Source organism: Chanodichthys erythropterus, chromosome 2 (genome assembly GCF_024489055.1).
Source record: "Chanodichthys erythropterus isolate Z2021 chromosome 2, ASM2448905v1, whole genome shotgun sequence".
Classification (NCBI taxonomy): Eukaryota; Metazoa; Chordata; class Actinopteri; order Cypriniformes; family Xenocyprididae; genus Chanodichthys; species Chanodichthys erythropterus.
Window position 1 is genome coordinate 4,805,014 of NC_090222.1, and position 13,565 is coordinate 4,818,578.

General features: G+C 35.7%; 1 protein-coding gene across 1 annotated transcript in view; it reads right to left on the bottom strand.

Moving 5' to 3' along the window:
• Positions 1-13,565, bottom strand: part of bckdhb (branched chain keto acid dehydrogenase E1 subunit beta) — a 100,204-nt gene that overhangs the window by 14,102 nt on the left and 72,537 nt on the right. Inside the window, exon 9 of the mRNA XM_067400000.1 lies at positions 11,633-11,719. Coding sequence (XP_067256101.1) covers positions 11,633-11,719 — 87 coding nt within the window. The remainder of the gene's footprint in view (positions 1-11,632; positions 11,720-13,565) is intronic.

The following is a 13,565-nucleotide window of genomic DNA, read 5'->3' on the forward strand; positions in this document are numbered from 1 at the left end:
ATGCCGTCTATGGATAATCCGGCCCTGTACATTACCTGACACGTTCAAAGCTTCCGCAATAGCAGCCCAGCTTCTTTTCTTATCGCTTCTATTATGGTATTCCTTCGAAGATATGTTGTATTCGTACTCTTGCCAGAGTTCAACCAGTTTTTCTTCCATACCGGTTGTCCAATGTGTTTTTATGTTTCAAACGTTTTTGACGCCATTTCACCGCTTGTTTACAATCGCCTGACACAGTTTCCAAGGAAACAGAGACGCCATCGGTCGCAAATATTATGCTGCCTTCACGTGCTCTCAGTGCTATTGTAAAGATGACTTTCCTTTAAAAAAAAAATAACGAAACTTGAATGCGATTTGCTCATAATCACTACTTCAGAAGTGGGAATTATCAAATTTGAGACTAATCTTTGTGAGGAGGACTGGCAATGACTGTTTCTAAAATTCTAAGACTAGAATCGTTAGACACAGCACACTGCACGATTTTAAGCACCAACTGTAAACACAGACTGAACGCAACTGGCTCTGACTCGGCGCGATTGGACATGATCAGTCGTAAGTATCAAATTACATTCATAATCGGGCTTACAATCGTTAGGTGTGTCCCCGGCTTTAGGGAACGTTTACACGACAACAATATGCTTAAACCGGAGAGGTTTTTCCTTTGAGTTTTCTGCGTACAGATGACACCATTGTCAAAACGATCCCCATTCATACGAATCTGTGAAAATGACTAAAAACTCTGTATTCTGCTGGCAGGCCATTCGATGGCGATGAAACACTTCAGACTGAACATGTAATGAGCATGTGCATGACATCATCTTTTCACAGATTCGCATTTTTTGTTGTTTACATGGAGATCGTTTTCAAAAACTTGCACTTTGAAACCTGTTTTCAAAAGTTTGTGTTTTCAGGCCATTGTTGTGTAAATGAACGGCCAAAACGCATAAAAAGTTTTCAGTTTTTTGTTGAAAACAGTGTTGTGTAAATGGCCCCTTAGTCAGGGGAAAAAACTTTGTTGATAAACATTGTTTGTCGTACATTTCGTTAACGAAATTAACACTAGATCAAAGCTGAATTTTCAGCATCATTACTCCAGTCTTCAATGTCACATGATCCTTCAGAAATCATTCTAATATGATGATTTGCAGCTCAAGAAATGTTTATGATTATTATCAATGTTGAAAAGAGTTCACAATTTTTTTGTAAACCAAGACACTTTTTTAGGAGTCTTTTCTAATATTATAAATAGCTTTACAGTCACTAAATTTAATGCATCTTTGCTGAATAAAATTTCTTACTGACTTCTTATTGAAAAGTATTAAAATCTTACTGACCCCAAATTTCTGCATAGTAGTGTATATAATCCATTCATACATGTGCATCTTTAAATGCATCTATATACACACGCTCTCACAAACACATTTTTTGCTGTCAGAGTGGATCCAGCAACAGCCGCAGATTACAGAGTATTCAAAGATTATCATGACATGGAAATGCCTATATTACTGACTATGAGATCCAAAAAAGACAAAACAATTGTGCACTGCGTATTTGAGGAGCCCAAAGCCATATGAGAGAGACACTCTGAAACACTCACATACTCTGAAATGAGATGAAACATTTCAATTCACACTCAAAGAAAACAGAAATAAGTATTCTGTATTGAAACAGGAGTTTCAATGCCAGTGAATTTGTTGTTTCCCACATGTTACAACATGAAATCCAAAACCAACATCAATGAGGCGGTTTATGACCAGCCATTAGTAATAAAAACTAAATATGTAAATAATTTAGTTCTGGGACTGTAACCTACAGTCTGTTAACTGAACGACTAAAAGCAGCATAAATCTTCTCCAGGAGTCACTCAAATTCACAGACACGGTCACAGAAGCTCCTCTCAGTCATTCAGATCCTTTAGCTCCCAGATCCTTTAGTACGTACATGACGTATTAATCAGAAGCACTGATCTGAAAGACCAATTTTAGACAATCATTCTGAACTTCATGCTATTTTTAATCGCTTGATAATAGTCAGTGTTTGTGCATGTCAGTAGGCTTCACTGTCACTTAGACATGCAGAAACATCGAATCATCTCAGCACAGTAACAAATGTCAAGACTGGATATTTCTCATGTTTTTTACCCATGAGTCTCCACAAATCAGGGTTGTGTGACATTCAGAGCTGATTTGAGATGCATTTTAAACCACTATTGCTGTAAATGAACTGAAGTAGCAAACAGAGTGCAGAACGGTCATTTGAATTTATTTATCCAAGCACAAGGTGATGTTTTGCAAAATTAACATCTGTTCTAATGGCTGTTAATTGTTTGGACGGTATTGAAGATAGTTTACATGAAATATAATAGGGGATTTAAAAAAAATTATATAGTATGCATTTAGAAAACGGGGGTGAATATTCATTTCATGCTGACTTTAAACTAATAAAAATCCTCTGTTGTGTGAATTACAATGCAGAAAATTCTTCCTATTATTCCAATTCAACATGCTGTATGCTAAATAATTTTCAAATGAATTTTAATGAACTCATGAACTGAAAAGTAAGAAATTCAACTCTGCTTTAGACACACAGATACAGTCTAAAACATGTTTGCATCAAAGAGAGACATGCCTTATGTGCACTTTCCATAGACATGTTTTTTATACGATACAAACTGTACATTGTTTCCCCTAACCCTACCTCTACCACAGAAAACCTTTTGCATTTAAAAAAATAAAATAAATAAATAAAATAGGATGCTCTATAGGCTGATATCCTCATGGGGACCAAAAAATATCCCCACAAGATCCAAATTTTCTGGTATTACTAACCTTACCATCCATTTTGTCCACACAATATAGGTAACACCTGACCCCTCAAACACACACACATTCCAGAGGAAACTGGTTGCTTTATTCATACACAGACAAAGAGAACGAGACCGATGATATTGAATATTATTCCAGCTATTCCATGGAGTTGTCCAGGAATACAGAGATTAATCTGAAATATATCCGTGTTCCAGCCCTCGATCCAGGAATAATAGTATGGTCATCTGCTGTCACAGTCTCAGCTTCTGTAAGATCCTCCGCTCAATGACTTCAGCATCTCTGCTGCACAAAGCTGAATTTGTCTCTACTGTGACAGAGTAACACAACTAGATTCTTACCATCTCTGCAGAAGTCGAGAATGAGGTGGCCAACTCACCTCAACAACACACATGATTTGATGTATATATATACACCACTGATTATATATATATATCAGTGGTGTGCAGTGGTGTTGAAATGAGGAGGCACATTTTTTTTTATGAATCAATGTAAATTAATGTGCATTACTCTTAAAGGTGACACATCTTCCTTGTTAAATGAACATTACTTTACAGTACATCAAAAAAAAAAATTCTATTTTGTAATTTTACATTAACAATGTAATGTTCTATTTATCAAAACCAAGTCAATCTCATCAAGTTAGTGTTTTAAGCATTTCTACATTCATTCCAAAATAATAACTAAAGGCAATAATAATTTAAACAATATATTTTATTTGTGTATTGCGGTTTTTCTTTTTAATAGTCAACCTAGGATATTTTGGATCATCAGTCATGCTCCGTAAACAGTCTGTCACAGACACAAATTGTATTTTTAATTTCACCAAGCTGATTGCACTAAAAACCCCGCAGTCATCATGATTTCATTCCATTTCAAGTTTGATTTTGACGTGACAAAGCAGTGATATCTAATCTGTTTACTTACTTTTCAATTAGTCTTCCGATTGATGCCATCATTTGTTCAGTCAAACCTACGGAACGCGTACGTCAACAAAAGGCGGGATTTATCTCACAGACCAATCATATCCAATCATAACCAATTACATCCAATGATAGTGCGATGGAAACATTGCCTCCTCTCACGTGATTTTCCCCCATTCATTCTCAATTACCCCCCACAAAACCCACCGCACACTGGGGGTCTGATGATTTTCTATAGATTCCTATGAGAGGAAAGGGAGGCATGACTCCATAGACTGTAAAGCATGACTCCTGCCCAAGCCTCCATTAACAATTCTAAAACGTCACTTTAGATCTATTAACGAAGGAATGAGTCGCTTCATTGAAACTCACTGTAATATGTAGAGTATTATGAGAGAGAGATCTCCTAAGCAAGGGTATTACCTGCCTCTAGCTAATATTCTTCAGGTCAATCTTATATTCATAATCACAAAATCAGTTTGAATGTCCACTGAGGGAAGCAACATCCTTGTTTCCTTGTTTCAGTCCATTTCAATATAAAAGTCTTTGCGACTGACTGACTGACTCACTCAAAAAGACAGTCTTTGCCGCCATCTAATGGCATATTAATGTAACTTTCACTGAAGTCAAAATTAATGGACTCTTTCTCAATACCAAATTTTTTTTTTTATATAAAATATTTATTGAACAATAATATTTAAATCAACAACTATAGCCATTATAACAGTATAAGAAGTACAATAAGAAATAAAACAGCAAACAGTTAGCGCTCTAGTTAGTACATGATTTAATTTCAATGTACATATAAAGTTATGAAACATAATATAAACCTTAAGCCAAATCTATTTGCTCTGGAACAAGTAATAGTTTAACAAGACCAAAGACTGCCCATTTGATATACCCTAAAAGAATTATATCTCATGTTTAAACACAATCTAGAAGAGCCAGCGGCAAATTCCCGAAGGATTGGCCGAGATGAAGCTATTCTCTGCGCATACATAAACGCTGAACGGTCGCTGATGACCTGGAGCTCACATCTCCAAAAGTGTATATTCAAAAGTACTATATTCTTGCATAAAATACTCATAAAACTACATTCTGTTACAAAATAATAGTAGTATCTATAAAAATATTTATGTGTCCGCCATGACACATGCTGACAGCGGAGTGATTCACACGGTGAAACGGTTCCTATGGCGATATTGGTAGAATATGCATGGCTGGAAAGACCTCTCAGCCAATCAGATTCAAGAACCAGAAAGAACTGTTGTGTGTGTATATATACTGTATATAAATATATAAGCAAAAATAAAGTAATAATACAAAAAAAAAAACTTTCAAATAATTAATCACTTGGCCTAGCCTACTCCAGATTGCTATGGAGGAAGAGAATGTTACTGATGGACTGCGGTGAACTTCATTTGTTGACTCCTTTCTCGTTACAAGGCAAATCCTGCGCTGCATTTTTTGACCACCCACTCCCACCTGCAGCAAAGGTAAAAATCCCCCACTTCTGCCAGATTGACCACAGGACCCCAATCCCAATGCAGCCCTCTAACTTGTATTTTATCAAAAAGACATATGCAAAAAGGTGTGAGGCCTGGTTGAGCTAAGTTAGTAGTGTGTTGAAACTTGCGGGTGTGACATTTCCCAAACACACTCGAAGCAGTAGATCAATCATAACACATGGTTCAGCTGACCAATCAGAGCACATTGTGCTTTTCAGAAGCAGGGGCTTCATAGAGACTAGAAGAACTCAACTGAGCATTACTGACAGACTGGGAAGAGAGGAACTGCAATAATAAAAAAAGAAATAAATAATAATAAATAAAATAAACAATTTTAAAAAAAGGCATAACAGGTCTTCTTTAAGTGAGTAGGATTAATTCAAGCTAAACAGCAGTACAGAAAACACCGTCAGTATGGTGTATTTCACTGTGTTCTGTCCGTAATTACAAAAGGATGTACAGTAGATTTTCAAGACCTGCTAACAGAACCAGATGACTGGAAAATCATAATGCAACGCATGTATATGAAATGCACTTTCAACAGCATGTTAAGTATGTTCAGTGGGACTACACACTTTTGTGATGTAGTGATGGTTCCCTAAGCAAACATCACCAAAAACCAAAAGGCAATGTCATGACTGCAGAAATGACTGTCATTGGCATGTGTTGGGTGTTTTGGTGGGGGACAGATTCACAGGCCGTCATTATCACAGACATCAGTAGCTTGACCACAGTTCAGGTTTTACATAGTGCAACTAATAGTCTTTTTTTGCAACTTTTCTGTTCAATGCCATTATCTGTGCACATCCGGCTGACTCATCACTGCCCGAGTGTGCCCACCGCGCTCAAACACACACACACACTTATACACACCTAGACACACCTACACACACCTACACACACACACACACAGGTGCTTTAACAATCTTTGACGTCAGTGGAAACGTGACTGATGTTTATATTTAAAGATGGGCCCTGCATCATGGATGAATCTCTTGATAAAATTTCCACCATCAGCACGGGCTTGCTGAGATCTGAGACACTCATGAATGTGTACACTACTGTTCAAAAACTTGGGCTCAGTACAATTTTTGTACTGTGTAATCAATATATTAATTCAGCAAGGCTGCATTAAATTGATCAAAAGTGACAGTAAATGCAATTACAATAAATGTTACAAAGATTTCTATTTCAAATAAATGACTGTCCAAATATATATATATATATATATATATATATATATATATATATATATATATATATATATATATATATATATATAGCTATCACTCTCTCTCTCTATATATATATATATATATATATATATATTTTTTTTTTTAAATCATGATTTTAAATCATGATTCCCATTTTTTAAATCATGATTCCCACAAAAATATGAAACAGCACAACCATTTTCATTTTCACTGATAAGAAGAAATGTTTCTTGAAACACTTTGCTGTAACTCTGACCTCTCAGGCAGGATCTGTTAACACTCTTTTCCATCAAAGACACTGGATTGATGGGCAACTAGAATGTTAAAAGTTGATTTTTGTGTGATGTAATTTGAAACAAAATCAGGCCATTGAAACAGCTTGCCAAAGCGAACATTTTGGAAAAGTTCTGGTAAACACCTCTGAACTACCATTGGTCCAGATGTTTACCCTTGATTCTCAATACTGTGTGTGGTTACCTAGATGATTTATGACTGGTTGTTTGTTTTGTGATGGTTGTTCATGAGTCTCTTGTTTGCTCTGAGCAGTTGAACTGAGCTCTGTTCTTCAGAAAAAAAATCTCCAAGTCCTGCAAATTCTTTGATTTTCCAGCATCTTTTGCATATTTGAACCCTTTCCAGAAGTAACCATATGATTCTGAGATCCATCTTTTCACACTGAGGACAACTGAGGGACTCAAACACAACTATTAAAAAAGGTTCAAACATTCATTGATGCTCCAGAAGGAAACACGATGAATTAAAAGTCGGGGATAGATAATGTGCAAGTTTTTCTTATTTTGTTTAAAGATCATATTTTTTCATTCAGTACTGCCCTTTGGAAGCAACAGAAGATTCTTGCATGTTTACCAGAAGAGAAAAAAAGTATAATTTACCCTGTTCATCCAATTCAAAAAGTTTTCACCCCGGCTCTTAATGCATCGTGTTTCCTTCTGGAGCATCAGTGAATGTTTGAACCCTTTTTAATAGTTGTGTTTGAGTCCCTCAATTGTCTTCAGTGTGAACGGATGGATCTCAAAATCATACAGTCACTGCTGGAAAGGGTTCAAACATGCAGAAGATGCTGGAAAATTAAAGATTATGCAGGACATGAAGGATTTTTCTGAAGAAAAGAGCTCAGTTTAACTTCTCAGAGCAAGTGACCCATGAACAACCATCACAAAACACAAAAACAGTCATAAATCATCTAGGTAACCACACACAGTATTGAGAATCAATGGTATTTAAACTTTTGAACTGGGTAATTTTTATAAATTCAGCTATTGTTTTTTATCTTGAGGACTTTATGTAAACATCTGTTATGTGAAATACTTATTCAGGACAGTACTAAATAAAAAAATAACATGCAATTTTCATTATTCTTCTTATTTTGTTAAAATTATTAACATTTTTGCATATTCTGCAAGGTGTATGCAAACTTTTGAGCTCAACTGTACACTGCTCTCAGGATGTTTGCAACATTATTTTGCTGCAAAGGTATTTCAAACTTTTTACCCCCCAAGCAAAGAATGAAAAAGAACTTTGCTGTGAGTATATCAGGGCCTTAAATTACACTTGTCGGCTTGAAAACAGAAGTCTGGGATAGGATTCAAAGACTCAAGTATATTTTGCATAATATTACTTAAATGATCGATGATGACAAAGAGAAAATGAGTCAGATAATTTAATATCTGTGGTCAGTTGCATAAGATGCTTATACTATTCTTAAGTTAGTCATCTAAATGTAAATTGGTTTAATGTGAATTTGAAAAATTAGAATGATTATCTCATGGTGACCAGCTAGTTGGCCAGACTAGTTCTTAAGTTAAATCTAGAGAGACTAATATGGGGAAGAGACAAATTAAAAATTACACAGAAAATTACACTTATGATTTGGGGAAAAGGAATAAACCATAGTGGTTGAGACAGTTCTGTAGTAAGCCAGTGTGGTTAAGAGATTTCTTTGATAAAAACAAAACTGAAACCGCGTGGTGAGAGTAGTGGGTTTGAGCGAACCCGAGGTCGAGGACCAAATTAACTGAGTGTGGACTGGAGGGTCAGTCCTAGAGCTCTTCCTGGCTGATTTTAGGTGAAAAATTGGATCTGTTGGAGACGTCCAACAGATTATTTAGGTGCCGGGAGAAAACCACAGAGGAAGACAGCCAATATGGGGAAGTCCCAGAGCAAGGTTACTGTTTAAATGCACAGCTACCTGACAAATATTCTCACTGAAACTCTCGGACTATTCCATCCAGATTAGGGATGGGCATTTTTGGCAATTTTACATTCCGATCATTGATAGGTTTAAAAAACGAGTAATCAAGTACTCAGGGGGCGGGGCATGGCCGTCATGGAGATAATGAAAATATCTGAAGACTGTTAGGAAAATGAATGTTAAAAATAAAAATATGACATGAAAACCTGTCTATGAAAATGTGATTAGAACAGTGTTTGATTATGATGCAGCAATGTTTTAATAAGGAAGCATCTAAAAGGAATCGCTGCCTGAGGTGAAGAGTGACTTCATGCCAATAAACTGAAGCCCGTTCTATGACACGTATTAATCAGATTAACACAGATTAATCAGAACTTAGATACATAATATAGACGTAACATTACAACTTGTATCGGCACAAAAGGATGCAAATGCCAGCGAACTTTAAGTTACACGCTATGGTGAGAGAGAGAACGTAAGAGAGAGCTCCCGTCGTGATGCGCTTTCATGACAGCTCGACACGGGCAAGGACAGAATTTACTGTAGATTTCTATAAATTTCCCATTATAATGCCGTTTATGGCAGATTTGTGCTTTATTTTCATCTACATTATTAAGTGATTCCATAAATCGACATTTTCGAAGCCATACAAATTATGCCATTGAACAAATACGACGAAAAAAAGCACTGCTGCAATACAACATCCGCATTTTTATTTTTATTTTTTTTTAAAAGAAACATCTTAAAGCAATATGACCATCTCAAATAACTCAGATAATCAATATCGGGCATTGCATTTGAGCATGAAACTAAACAATGATATGCAGCGCATATTAGATTAATCAGGTGTAACTATTACAACTTTCATCTGCAAAAGGTTTGTGAATGCAAACGTGATCTTGAGCGAAAGTGTAACTCCGACTGCGCTTTAAAAAGTGCCACTATTGTAATTTAATTTATTCTAATATTTCAGCAATATTTTGGATTCAATTTGCACTTTCTGATACACCAAAATGTTATTTTACAGTATGAAAATCACTGATGATTACTGCTAAATTTATTATGAATAGAATTTAAAGGATATTTTCAGCACAATAATTATAATTATTAATAATTTGTTACATTTATATAGCGCTTTTCTGGGTGCTCAAAGCGCTTTACAAGATAAAAGCTTGGCGCTGAACAGCATGCATTGAACTGTATTTTCATCTGTCTAGTCAAAGTGAATCACTAAGTGACTTCGAGGCCATTCTCTCTCTTCTCACGTCTTTTGGCGCAAGCTGTGGAAAGCTAAACAATCAGAACTCAGGGTGCCGCACAAAGTGCTGCTAACCAATCAGGAGAAAAAAAAAAACAAAAAACATTTGGATCATCGTTTACATGATCGATCGTCAGTGTCACGGTCGATGACTTGAGTACTTGATCGCTGTTGCACATCCCTAATCCAGATGGGGGTATTCTCTGCTTTTATTGTTATTTTTATTTCTTATGCATTCCATTTTTATTCTTATGTATTTGTTTAGTTTTCACGTAAAGCACTTTGAATTACCATTGTGTATAAAATGTGCTATATAAATAAATTTGCCTTAATTTATTGCACAGTCTATATATATATATATATATATATATATATAGACTGTATATATATATATATATATATATATATATTTATTTATTTATTTTTTATTTATTTTTTAAACCGCCCATGAAACTGTTTTTGACACCAACATTTTAGATACCAGTGAAGATTCACAATTCTCTATTTCAGTATTGATACCAAAAAACTACAGCTAAATCTACTAGCCTAACTCATATAAATTTAAAACATTATTAAACAGTAAACAGCGAGTAATAAAATCAGAACAAATAATCAAATTAAAAGCAACAGCACAAATACATACAATAGAACAAAGACACAAATAAAATAAACAGTGGTTTTCGGGTATGTTTTTCAGGTAGGTATAACAGTAGTATTCAGATCATTTAATAAAGTAATTAAATGTAAAATAACTGCATAGTCTTCACTGTATAAATTAAACAGATCAATCCTTATTTAAGTTACAAGAGTTATTCAGTCAAGAGCAGTGAGTGTTTTTTTCTTTGTGTATTGTTGTTTTATTAACATTAAAAACACAGACAGCAGCAGGAATATTAGGCTGTTGACACTTTAAGACAATGCATAGATCCGACATACTAATATTGTTTATGTGGTAACACTTTACAATAAGGCTCATTAGTTAAACATAAGTTAATGTATTAACTAACATGAACTAACAATGAGCAATTCATTTGTTACTGTATTTACTATTCTTCGTTAACGTAAATGAAAATACAGTTGTTCATTGTTTGTTCATGTTAGTTCACAGTGCATTAACTAATGTTATTAGTAAATGTTGAAATGAACGTTAACAAAGATTAATAAATGCTGTAGTAACTAATGTAGTTAACTAATGAACCTGATGGTTAAGTTACCGTTTATGTTCACTTAAAACATACTCGCTGAGACTGGCATTTTTTATATATATATGTAATTTTGTGTGAATTTGTCCGTTCAAGCACAAGAAAACATGAAGAGAACTCAATTTAGTATTAGTGCGCTGTCTGAGATGTGGCTTTCTGGGCGCTCGCTTCAGTTGTTTAAACTTCACATGAGTAATGAATTAAGTTCCATTTCACATCTTTTTGCACTTGAACATATAAATTGGCAGGGCTTAAATGTTCCTAGCGTCGGTGACGTTTGTTCATGCTCATCTTCTCACAACACTGCATTGTTAGAATTCATAAAAAATGCCAACTTGATTGACAACGTTTCATATACTCGCCAACGGCGATTTTTACTCACATTTGGCGCTTGCCGAGTGTTAATAGGTCATGCTTGAACATAATCAGTACTGGTTAATCTCTAATTCATGACATCCGCAAGAACCTTGATTTCCCATCTGCTTCTTACCTGAACCGTAGAACTGATCTCAGCAGCAAAGCCTCCAGTCACTGGAGCCTCATGACTGATGAGCAGCCGACCCGTCTTCACCACCGACTGGAAGGAAAGAGAACATAGGCTGAAACACAACTGAATTCAGAAAGCACCCAAAGAGCTGAAAGATGATTTTATAACACCACACTAGCAAATCAAGTCTATTTTTAATTTAAAAAAGACATGGATATGCGCACAAGTGTTTGTGTTCAGACAAAAGGGTTGGGTCCATATTATTTCAGCTCATGATTCTACACCATAACACCAAAACCTAAAATCTCAACAACAAACAGACAATTTTATTGTCAGATCAGGCATAGATGCATTTTTAAACCCCTAAATCTTAATGTTTCTTTCACTTTTCACAGCATACTTCTTGAGTTCTGCTGAATTGCAGCACACTGTAGCAAAGATAGTGTTTACTCAAGCCCAAAGTATACTTCGGCTGTTCGTGTTATACAACATCATCAGGATGGTCTGCAGTAAATAAAGCATCCTATCCTTCTCTATCGTTTTGGTTTTGGTTCTGGTTCTTGATTGCGTGCAATGGTGGATGCGCTACTTTTCTTCTTCTATCCTTCTAAGTGAATGTCCTGTAAATGACATGACTCAGTGCTGCTCTCTGACATCTGGTAGAGTATAAAAAGCATTTGTACTATGCATGTGTCAAACTCGTCCATCCGCACTTGAGTATACTTTGAAAGATAAGCAGACACAACTGTGAGTGAGATGGAGCGGAAGGTGGAAAATGTATATCCGGGCCTTAAGAGATTATTTTTTTGTAACAGGGCAACCAGTGTTTGATTCCGGCTTGAGTCACTAATTTCCAATTCCAATGAATCAAAGGTGAGGTTTTTAAAATGGTAAAATATAATTTTCATATCAGAACACAGAAACCTTCCTGTCTGAGGAATCTGGAAATGGTGCAAGCCCGAATTGAACTCACATTGTTTACACTAGCACTGAAGCTCAATGCATTTGAACAGCAGCATTTGCTGCTGATTATGAATTTTGTTTGATGTTCATACTTCAATTTCAATGGTCATTATTGCCTTTCAGTTAGCCTGATAAAAATAAACAGCAGGACGCAGCTGCAAAGCCCTGACCCAACATCTGCAGGACTCATCAGAATCTACAAGGTATAAAACTGACAAATCCTGCCTCAAAGCCAGCTCTTCAAAAGGAGAAAAACAGGTGCAAAACAGCAGATCGCAAGAGCACTCATCTTTGCGCTGGTGGTCAGGCATTTCCTGCAGAAAGATTTTGGTTTGTTCTGTAATCCGAGTAATTATATAAAAGTCTTGATCTTATTTGAAATAAAAAAAGGACATAAATGTTTGGCGTTTCATGACTGCGCATCTGCTGAGACGAATGTGAAGAGGTCTAGTTATTGAGTTGGAAGTTCAGCAGGTCTCTGTGGAACTCCACAAAGACACAGAAGAAACTACACCTACAACATCCGGAGCAGGCCACTTCCTTCAATGTGTGGCAAATGTTATAATTAAAATGTTCATTTCAGTCATCATACAGATTGGTATTGTTTTTTTTCAGCACTTAAATGGACAAACAGGCCGTACTTTACCAATTCACTAAGTAAACATCCTTCAGAGTTGAGATGTCATGAACCTCATGAACTCTGGCAAACCCACTGACTAGTTCTTCTTTTAAAGCACTCATAGTAACAGTGACAAATTGCTAATAAAACACTTTCCCAGTAGACTTATAAACTGAAGAATTACTCCCAGAAGTAGATTAAATGTGGCCAGAAGCCACTAAGTTCTCAGATCTTGCTGTTTTAACCCTATAATGCATAAAGGGGGTCAAATTGACTTGGCATGCTGTGATTTTTGAAATAGTTTATCAATAAAAACAATTACTTGATATTCCATGAATTCCTCAAAAAAATAAA